Source organism: Malus sylvestris, chromosome 15, assembly GCF_916048215.2.
Source record: "Malus sylvestris chromosome 15, drMalSylv7.2, whole genome shotgun sequence".
NCBI lineage: Eukaryota > Viridiplantae > Streptophyta > Magnoliopsida > Rosales > Rosaceae > Malus > Malus sylvestris.
This window is the reverse complement of record NC_062274.1, coordinates 21880886-21892492: the sequence shown is the minus strand read 5'-3', so window position 1 is coordinate 21892492 and position 11607 is coordinate 21880886. Positions and strand designations below refer to the sequence as shown.

Here is an 11607-nt window from a genome sequence, read left to right as displayed (position 1 = left end):
CGACTATCAAAATACAAGAGGGTATCAATCTTTTGTTAGAACGACATGGTCGATTGAGACAACCTCTGACACACACTCACTAACAAAACAAAATAAATGCTGTTATGTGGACCAGCATACCATTGCTCTCACTTTAGTTCCCTTCACACCACCCACAAAAGAAAATTAACAAAAAAGAAGACCAAAAGAAAATCTCCCCTCTAATTTTCTCTTTAGAAAATTTGTTAAGTATTTTCTATATTTACATTAACAGTTGAGAAATGACTTCAGTTAAAACTAGCAACACACATATAAGTGATTATTACAAAACTTAGACAGTAAAAAGAAATACTTTTGACATAATACAAAAAACAGAGAGTCTTAATCACTCGACATACAAACTCTTTTTATCTTTGCTTTTTTCAATAATCTCTAGCAAAACCCTTTTAAATTTTCATTACCATTTTAGCTAAAACCCTTGTTTAGAGCCTGTCTAATGGGGTTTTACGTCTGCCAATTAAATCTCAAATAGTTTTTGAGGATTTAAGTTGAGCACTTCAGGTTGAAGGAAGATTCCAGGAAAACAGTGTAACGTCGAGTCTGACATTTCTTTTCTCCCTCCTTTTATCTCTCTCTCTTACACATAAAACACATTAATTTGGTGGTGGTTTAGGGTTTCAGAGAGCAATAATTAGGAACTGGACCAGGGTTCAGGCTGTGGGAGAGGACTAACGTGAGCCTGTCGGCTCTTCTGCAAAAGAAGTACTCTCTCTCTCTCTCACTGAGTGTATTCAATACCCCTTTTGAGTACAAACCAAACCACCTGTTCTTGTTTCTCAAATAGATTTTATGGGGTTGGATGGGTGGTAGGAAACACAAACCACTTTCTCGCTTCCAAAGAGAAAGAGTCCTCTCTCTCTCTCTCTCTCTCTCTCTCTCTCTCTCTCTCTCTCTCTGAGATATTAATGAATCTTACATTAATTAGCTTGAGCTTAGCGAGGTTTATACTCTCCTTAATCAAAGTCCAGAACCAGGTAATAATACCTGCTTTCAATAATGGTGGTGCAACTTCAACAATCTTTCTCCAATTTTACAGTGTAATTTATAAGAGGTCAGGTTAATTTTAGCTCTAATCCAGTAGGCCCCCCTCTAGTTTCTTTTCCTGTTTAAGTTCCAAGATTTATCTTTTATTTTGTTTTTTTGAGCTCTTCTGTATGTGAGTTTTTCAATCTTTTAATTCATCTAATCCATCAATATATCTCTCTCACCCACCTTCTTACCTCTTTGGAAACAGGGTTGAAATTTAGTGAGATGGGTTGGTGGATTTAGCACCCAAAAATGTCAAAATCAGAAATACAAATAAAAAAATAAAGAAGAATAATAATATTAAGTTAGTGATTATATCTTCGATTAAGTTTTGCTCTTACATTAGCTGGGTACTATAGTATGAATTAGAGTTGAGAAAATTACAAAAAATCCATAAATTATGAGAAAATCATAAATGAGATCACGAAGATCGGTAATGTAAACGCACTACTCATTTATTTTTAGGAAAATTCTACGGATGCTGAGATCACGGCAAGTATAATAATAGTTACATAAGATATCAGATTTTAATGGAACTGAGAGGGCAAGATAAGGTAATAGGGAGGATGCCAAGCACTCTTACCTATACTCCTCCTCCCCGTAGGGATTCTTCTTCCTCCAAGCTTTCTTCTTCTCCGGATTTTCCCTCAGCAGGGCATCATGGTAACAACACCACACTCTTCACCCACCCACCTCATCAAACCCTAGACAGATCAAGAAGAGATCCTGACCCTACTCCAGTTCTTGTCACCCCAAGTGCTGCAACAACAATTGCTAGCGGATCAAATTTCAAAGCACCACCAGCTCCACCGCAACCGCAGCCAAGTACAGCGGCATCAAGAGTTAGGTATAGGGAGTGTTTGAAAAACCACGCCGTCAGCAGCGGCGGCCACGTGCTCGATGGATGCGGAGAGTTCATGCCGGGCGGAGATGAGGACACTCCGGGATCCCTAAAATGCGCAGCTTGCGAGTGTCATAGAAATTTTCACAGAAAAGAGATCGATGGCGACCATGTATCAAATAATTACTATGTCATAAACCAACAACACAACAGCCGTAGAGACTCGGCGATTACAAGATTGCCAGTGCTAATCTCCACACCACCGTCGCTTCCTGTTCATCATTCAGCGGCTAGGGGGCCTAGTCCGGCGATGATGATGACTTTTGGCAGCAGTGGTGGGGTGGCTGCTGAGTCCTCGAGCGAGGATCTGAACATGAATAATAATCTGTTTGGCGGTGCAAATTATGCGGCGGATGCACAAGGTTCGAAGAAGCGATTTAGGACGAAGTTCAGTCAAGAGCAGAAAGAAAAGATGACGGAGGTGGCGGAGAAGTTGGGGTGGAGGATCCAGAAACATGATGAGCAAGAGGTGGAGAAGTTGTGTTCTGAAGTGGGTATAAAGAGGCAGGTGTTCAAGGTATGGATGCACAATAACAAACAAGCCATGAAGAAGAAGCAAATGTAAGCCAATTAAAACTTCACAATTAATTGATGTTTAATTAGAAAGAAGTCCTTGAGATACAATTCATTGATTTGTAACTAGGAAATTAATAGATAAATTTAGCGAGTAATTAGATCAGAAATATTATTATTTATGTGCATATATACTAGAGATATTGAGGAGGTAGATATTAATTAATTCTCACTTAATCTAGTTATTTTATTTTTTTCTTAATTTATCTTGTTGGATTTTCTGTTTGGTTGCTTTCAGAAACATTGTAAATAATACCAACGAATTTACTTGTGCTTAGAAATGCTCTCGCATGCAACTTTTCTTTTTTATTATCATCAATAGCTTAAGCTTTTCACTAGGGTAAGCTGTAAAAGGTAGAAAAAAGGAAAGGAAAAGAGGAACGAGAAACCAGTTTTTTGTCGTGGTGCTAATATCCTCACACCTCACTTACATGCTAAATCAAGTCTTGTTTGATAACTACTGTGTTTCTTTATTTTAGTTTTCACTTTTGCGTTTGAGATACGAGAAAAGAAGGGTGATAGTAGAGAGGAGAATAAATAAAGAATAAATGATAACAAAATCTTGAAAGTGGAAACAATTTCAAATAGTTTTTTTGCTTTTAGCTTTCATATTGTTTGTCTTCCTGTAAATTTCTTTTACATCTCTATTCAGCCATCTTTCATCTACTTAGGTGTATCATTCAATTTTTTTTTTTCATGTACTTCTATGTGTATCACTCATTTTTCATGTACTTCTTCATCTATAGCTCAAAAATAAAAACTAAAAATTATAAATGAATTGATTATCAAACATAAGCCCTTAAATCTCTTAAATTATTATCAAACATGGTGAAAGATCAAATGACATGGAGAGAAGGAAGGGGTTTCTTGGAACGATTACATCTAGTGCTAGGCAAAGATTAATATCCAGCATAAATTGTATTTATATTACAAACTTAATTTTGGATAAATTCATATTATTTTTTCAGAAGCTTAATTGGAATTGCGGTACAAAAATTCTGATCCCCTTGGTATTTTTTGTATCATAGTCACACATCTCCACAGCTAGTATCTTTCTTATCACATGGCCACACATCTCCCTAATATCTTTCCTATTTATCGACCGCAAGTTTGCAACCAAAGATATACTAATTAGCCAGTTGTCCATTTCGTATTATATATAATACATCACTTAGTTACACTAGGAATTTATATACTTAAAAACCTTCCTAGAAAGACCTGGTCAAAACTTCTTTGAGTGTTCTGAGTGTAAAAGCCTTGTAGCTCATCATTAAGAGTATTTATTTTAACACATGAAGTCATGAGCTCGAAACTCCCCTCTCTACCTTATCCAGAATATGCTGACTATAATAATATGGAAGACAAACAAGAAAAGCTAGCACATGCATGAATCAGAGAGATGAAGACTTACTAGGGAGTATAGGGAGGCCATAAATATTGGGGAAAAAAATATACATACTATGCCCCATGTTATTTAATGTTGCTGTACGCAAATATACATATGCTTGTCTACTATAAAATACATTCATTCCAAGTCACTAACTACGTATATAAAATATATTAATTCCTATTTTATATACATTCCAAGTCACTAACTACGCGTAAAGAAATTCAAACTTAAACCGGAGACAGATGGGAAGACACTGATCTAGCCACTTAGACTCGGGACTTCGAAGAACCTATCTTGTTATGAATCCTACATCGAGGAGAAAATTGAGGAGACAAATGACCTTGCATGTTAATAAGAGAATCTACATGATATATAAAGACACAAAACTCAAGTTCCTCGGATGCATACAGGATCAAAATTGATTTTAGAATAATACACGTACTCTAAAAGGCAGAGTATGAGAAAACAAGAAACATATATAACTCACCACAAAACTCCCAACATTTTCCTAGCTCCTAAGAAAAAACATATATATTGATCACAGATGGCTTCATGGAATCAGCCAGCGGAAAATTAATCAATTCCTTACTGCCCCGAACCTGCATTCCTCATCGTAGCCCCAAGATCACCAGCAGCTTGCGAGGCGGTCACCTTTGCAGCCTCATAGTTCTGCCTTGCACTTGAAGTCATACTATCCTTAGCAGACGCGTACGACTCCCCAACCTTTTGTTGGGCTTCATCATATGCATCCGCTGCTCTTTCCCTTCCATAATCGATTCCTCCCTTGGCAGCCTCATAGTTATCCTTGGCATGTGAAGTCATACTATCCTTAGCAGACACGTATGACTCCCCAACCTTTTGTTTTGCTTCATCATAAGAGTTCACTGCTCTTTCCCTTCCATAATCAACTCCTCCCGCCACCTTTTCTTTGGCATCATAGGCCTTATCTGAGGCCATGTTCATCGTCTCTTTGGCTCCATCATATGTATTGGCAGTTCTTTCTTTACCATATTCCATTGCATCATTAGTCTTGTCAGACGCCATATCCATTGCCCGATTCACTGTATTCTTTGCTTCACCGTAGGCATTTGCTGCTCTGTCCGTCTTGGAACCCATTGCCCCTTTCGCCGTCTCTTTGGCATTATCGAGTCTATCGCTACTATATGCATTGGAAGCTGTTTCTTTTCCATACTCCACTGCACCATTAGCCTTATCAGAAGCTGTGTCCATAGCCCTATTCATTGTATTCTTTGCTTCTCCATAGGCATTTGTGGGTTTATCCATTCCCGAACCTAATGCCCCTTTCACTGTCTCTTTAGCATTCTCAACTCTATTGGTATTATATGCATCGGCGGCTCTTTCTTTTCCATACTCCATTGCATCATTGGTCTTATCAGAAACCAAACCCATAGCACTATTCATTGTATTTTTTGCATCACCATAGGCATTTGCTGCTCTGTCCACTCCACATCCTACTGCCCCTCTTACTGTCTCTTTGGCATTGTCAACTTTATCAGTATTATATGCATTGACAGCTGTTTCTTTTCCATACTCCACTGCTTCACGAGCCTTATCAGAAGCGGCACCCACACCCTTATTCATTGTATCTTTTGCCTCACCATAGGCATTTGCTACTCCCTCCATTCCTGAATCCATTGCTCCTCTCACCGTATCTTTGGCATTGTCAACCTTATCGTTAGGCATTCTTATAGATGAGTCAAAGCTGTCAACAAAACTTTCCTGCATCCGCTGCCATTTGCAAAATCAGGGAACAGTATGATGATCCATTTAGGGAGAACAGAAGGTAAAACCCAGAAGCATAAAATCAATTATACTTGTTTGAAGAACTATTTATTGACTAATTAAGTACTTCATCTGAGAAAACAATATGGTAAATTGATAATTACGTGTTCCAAATGTGCTTGTTCTAAATCTATCTGTGGCCGTAGATGCTGCATCCCCAGCTTTTTCCATCACATTGTTAGCTGCATCTTTTGCATTACCTTGGCTAAATCCAAGCCCCCTGAACAGCACCATATCACACAACTTATCAATAATCAACAACTATTCACACATGTACGCAGGCTCAGAGCTTGAGCTGTTAGCAAAGAGGCCCAATAGATCAATATACCTGGTATATTATGCACTTGGCCTAAATCGAAGACATTTCGCCTTATATAAATACTTAAAACTCAGCCTAATAGTTGACCCAAAAAAACACTTCCTAATAACCATCAAAACGGACTCATTGACCAACCTCATGCAATTGAGGTTAAGTAAATTCTCGGATCTACATAAGTCACCATATGCGAACAGCGCTATTAAAACAAGGGCTTTTGATACATTACACTTTAAAAACCCTTCAAACTGATCAGTCCTACAGAAAAAAGAAGAAGATAAAAACTGAATTTGTATAGGGGAACGGCACCAAAAGAATTTCACAAATCAATTGAGCTCTTACGGTAGTTTCGTATAAAACCTCAAATTCCGCGAGTGTTTTCCTAATCTACTGTGAAAAATAAACCATAAGATATTTATTATACTGACATTTGGTGACCAACTAATTTGATGCATAACATTGAATTTGAATTTTCTTGTTGTAAATAGACGAGGTCCCAAATGAGTCAGCATATATAAAAACTATATGAACAAATGAAATATTGTTGCACCCAATGTTTGAAATATGGTGCATATGCTCGATATTTCCACGGAAATATCAAAAAATTAAGGGAACGATATGGAAAGAGAGGGGGGGGGGTGAAGTCTAAACTTCATCTCATATCCACTATATTTCCGGAAATCAGTTGATTTCCTCGATCTTTTTTATATTTTCAGAAAATATCCAGTGTTTGCAGACAATTTTCAGAAAGTTTGCAGGAAATATCCATGAGCCTATGTATTATTTATTTTTAAATTTTTTTTTATGGTATTAGTTTACTTCAATAAAACTTGTACTACTTTCATGACGAAAATTTCAATTAAGTTATGTATATTTTATTCTTTCTAGTGAAATGCTTTATCTTATTACTTGTCATTAGAATGAAGTTTTTCTTCTCACATATCACATATTTATTGTTTACACAGTATTCAATCATTAATTCTTGATTCATACGTGTGTTGTGGTTTCATATGACATTCCCTAAAAAATAATTTTAAATTTCCATGTTTTTGAACAAATTTCTATCATTTCCATCGAAGGCAATCGATATCGATATCGATATACGATATATCCATCAATATTTTCACAAATTTTTCTATCGATATTTCCACCAATACCAATATTTTAAACACTAGTTGCACCAGATATCTATAAATTTGGGAAAATAACCACACAAAAATGCATGCAGTGGCGCGCAAAAGTAGCTCAAGTAGTATAAAATATAAGGAAAACTAATGAAAATGGTTTGAAAACTTTGAGTTTTAATGATAAGGACAAAATAAAGGGTAAAGTGAATAGTACCAGAATTGACTTTTTAGTGTAAAAATGTGGTTTTTCGTTAAAGTGAACAGTACCAGGTGCTTTTCGTTAAAGTTCCCTAAAATATATCAAACATTGTTTACATGTTTTGCCAAAGTAATAATATGAGCATCGATCTATCACCAACCAAAAAAAAGTGAGTAATAGTTTGTAAGACTATATTAGCATAGAAAACTGAGCAGAACTAGAACACTACTAAACATACATCACTTTAATTAGTATTTCCTTCAAGGATAATACTTGTGAGTGAGCCATTCATCCTTCAATAATAACGACATTATTATTGTATAAATGTTATTAGAGAAACTGTTCATTCATCATCTAAGAATCATCTCATGAAAAAATGGATTCGATTGTTTATTCATTTGTAGTAAGTGTGAGTCAAATCAACATTACGGTACTAATTAACATCTTCATGATAAATTGTCAACTTGTTGAATTCATAAGAATGAGAATGATTAAATGAAATGATTTTTTTCCAGAGATAATCTTTAGATGATTATGAAGGAAATGAATAAAATGATACTGCATCGTCACGAAAGGAGCAATGACTTATATGTAAAGAGTAAAACAGTGTCTTCTCAAAGTGTTCATTTCCCTCTTCAATTGGGAGGAGAGACGGCTGAGTGGAAAAGCGTCGGATTGCTAATCCGTTGTACGAGTTTTTCGTACTGAGGGTTCAAATCCCTCTATTTCCGTTTTAGTTAATGACTTTGTATTTTCTTTCGAATTTTTCGCGAGCTCTTTTTATTTTTAATAGTTAAAAATAAGTAAAAGATAAAATCTTAGTGAGTTTCATTTTTCTTCTTAAAATTTTGTGACAATTTTCATTTATGTATATCTGGCTAAATAAAATGCATTAGGAAGGAAATTAAAAGTTGAAAACAAAATAAGAAAAAGATTACTCTGTGATTTTGCCAAAGGCCTAACCAACCCACAATTCGGTGGTTTCCTTGGCATCTCGGGCGGTCTCGTGAACTTGGTGTTTGGCATTCCCAGCTGCAAAGTTCAAATTGTCCCCGGCTTTGTCCACAGCAGAATCCTCACTCCAACTTGTGGAATTTTTTCAGGTCAACAAGCTGAGGGCCCACTCCAACAACACCGATACTGTCCCCACTTAACCACCTGCACAATCCTCAAGTATGGGGTTTTATCACAAAAGGCCTCGATGATAGTTAGAGTGGGGTAATTCTATTTAAAGGGCTTGTTCTCAGGCCTTCTAATCGATATGGGGTAGAGGAATTCTAACACTCCCCCGCACATGAGACCCCATTTTATGGGTCACACGTGAAGTTCCACACATTGGCAACCATGTGGAGCCAAGATGGGGCTCATCTGTTCATCTCTTGGCCTACGTGGAGCCAAGTCGAGGCTCACCCGTTCACGTGGGATCGAAGGGGACCTACCCATTCACGTGGCAGTACAGGCTCGTCCCCTAGCTCTGATACCATACTTCTTCATCGCCTAGGTGAATCGCCTAAACCACGCTCTGGGTGACTGTTTAAGGCCATATAGTGCCTTCCGAAGTCTACACACTTTCCCACTGGAGTTCGCAGCGCCATAACCTTGTGGAATATCCATGCACACCTCTTCTTCCAAATCACCATGTAGAAAAACATTTTTGACATCAAACTGTCTTATAGGCCAATCATGGTTCGCATCACGAGATAATAAAACTCTAATGGTATTCAACTTTGCAACAGGAGCAAAAGTCTCCTGATAATCAACCTCAAAGGTTTGGGTAAAACCTTTGGCCACTAGCCTCGCCTTGTGTCTATCAATTGTTCCATCTACCTTATGTTTAATAGTGAACACCCACTTGCACCCCACTGATTTCTTTCCTTTGGGAAGTGGTACCACACTCCATGTATTATTCTTTTGTAGTGTTTCCATTTCAACTTGCATTGCTTCTGTCCATTTCTAATCATTCAAAGCTTCCTCCACTCTAGTGGGTATTTTGATGGTTTCCATTTGCTGAACAAATACACAGTATTTTGGTGAAAGTCGATGAGTAAAGACATAGTTTGAAATGGACAGAAGCAATGCAAGTTGAAATGGAAGCACTACAAAAGAATAATACATGGAGTGTGGTCCCACTTCCCAAAGGAAAGAAATCAGTGGGGTGCAAGTGGGTGTTCACTATTAAACATAAGGCAGATGGAACAATTGATAGATACAAGGCGAGGCTAGTGGCCAAAGGTCTCAAGCCTTCTAGCCGATGTGGGCCAAAGGTCTCAAGCCTTCTAGCCAACGTGAAGTTCCATACATCGGCAACCATGTGGAGCCAAGCTGGGGCTCACCCGTTCATCTCTTGGCCTACGTGGAGCTAAGTCGAGGCTCACCCATTAACGCGGGGTCAAAGGGGACCCACCTGTTCAAGTGGCAGTACATGCCCGTCCCCTGGCTCTGATACCATGTGAAATTTTTTCAGGTCGATGGGCCGAGAGCCCACTCCAACAACACCGATACTATCCCCACTTAACCACCTGCACAATCTTCAGGTGTAGGGTTTTATCACAAAATGCCTCGATGATAGTTAGAGTGGGGTAATTTTATTCAAAGGGCTTGTTCTCAAGTCTTCTAGCCGATGTGGGGCAGAGGAATTCTAACACAACTTCCAGCTGCCATACTCATCTACAGCATCGCCGCCATTAAAAACATTGTCTTTTTCCCCATGATCACCAATCTTTTTCCTTTCTTTTTTGATCGGATTTTCACTCTTGAGCACTGAATATTTGTGGGTTAGTAAGAATATTTTGAAATGTTACTGGAAGTGTGAGATTATTGAAGAGCTTATTGTATTCAGACGAGGTGTATGTAAATATGCGTTTGACGATGATCGCCGCCGCCGCTACTGCTTCTTCTGATGGGGAAATTAAGTCGGAGAGAGAAGTTTAGGCGTCCATCGATCAAACAGTTTCTCAACGTGGCGCGTTTCGGATCAACGTGGCAATTATTCAGACCGTTACGGAATGAGGTAATGCCACTTCCTTCCCTCCATGTGTTTCTTTGTCTAGCCTGTGTGGCCGCATTTCGCGTTCAACTTTCCATTTAGGAAAATACCATGACCAGTTACCACGTTTTAATAGTTTAGCCACAAAAATTCTACTTTTAAAGGGAATGGGGAATTTTATTTAGAAAGTTAGATTTTAATCTTTAAATAAGATGAAGTTTTAAAAAATGTCTTATACAAAATTAAAAATGTTGTAGGCATAATTTATTGAACAATTATGGATGCCTAAGAGAGAGAGGAGTATGGCATAGATAGAGAGAAAGAGAGAGATGTGTAATTGTGGGTGTGTGTTATTCCACCCCATTGTGCCTTTATTTATAGTAGTAGGATAGTTAAAAACCTTTCCCTTTAGGATTACAACATTTAATAAGTAATCTACTCCTAATAGGAATATAAGATACATTCCTATATCTATTAGGATTTACACAATCACATTTCTATTCCAATAGAACTGCAACACTCCCCATTGAGGTGTAAATACTCAAGTAAATGGCGCATCAGGTCTTCAGTGATGAAGCAAGTATAGTTGATGAAGTCGTCGGCACAATGAGTGAATGCGAGTCTCAAATCAACGGAAGAATGCATAAAAAGTAAAACTCACAAAACCTCGCTATGGTAAAACCCAAGGTAGGGAAAAACCCATAGTCTAAGGAGAAACATGAGAAGTTGCATTAAGTCAAAACTATACGTCTTTTGGACACAAGTAGAATAGCTCACAAGGGTATGATCAGCCCAGGATAGGTGCCTCGTTAAAATCTAGTTAGGTAGCAAAAACCCAGTGGAAAAAATGCTCCTAATCGTAGGGAAAAAGAGTACATTAAGATCAAGTGAGAATACTTTTGGATACTCCCCCTGAGTTTGACATAACTTCCAAATGAGAACTATAAGCATTGAGTATGATAATTAGGCATACCAATTTCTCGGACAAGCTTCTTAAAGGTTGACTTTGGCAGTGACGTCGTGTAGAGGTCGGCAAGGTTGTCTGGGATCGGCTTGCATGTCTTCAATCTCCCGATGCTTTGCTGATGTAGATGTGGATGCAATATGTCTTGGCGTTGACTTTGTTGATGTATCATGGCTTGGTCGGGTGGATACATGCGGCATAATCTTCATGGATCGTCGTTGGGACTCAACGATGGATGAAAACACATCAAGTACTTCAAATATGCTCAACAAGAACTCCTAAC

The 11607-nt window shown here is 38.0% G+C and overlaps 1 protein-coding gene and 1 pseudogene across 1 annotated transcript; one reads left to right on the top strand and one right to left on the bottom strand.

Annotated features, from left to right (window-relative positions):
- Positions 1-672: 672 nt before the first annotated feature.
- LOC126604810 (zinc-finger homeodomain protein 6-like) lies at positions 673-2741 on the top strand. The gene has a single exon (XM_050272122.1). The coding sequence runs from the start codon at positions 1596-1598 to the stop codon at positions 2529-2531; it is 936 nt and encodes a 311-aa protein (XP_050128079.1). The 5' UTR covers positions 673-1595; the 3' UTR covers positions 2532-2741.
- Positions 2742-4467: 1726 nt separating this feature from the next.
- On the bottom strand, positions 4468-10313 carry LOC126604809 (late embryogenesis abundant protein At3g53040-like; annotated as a pseudogene).
- Between the last annotated feature and the right edge of the window lie 1294 nt (positions 10314-11607).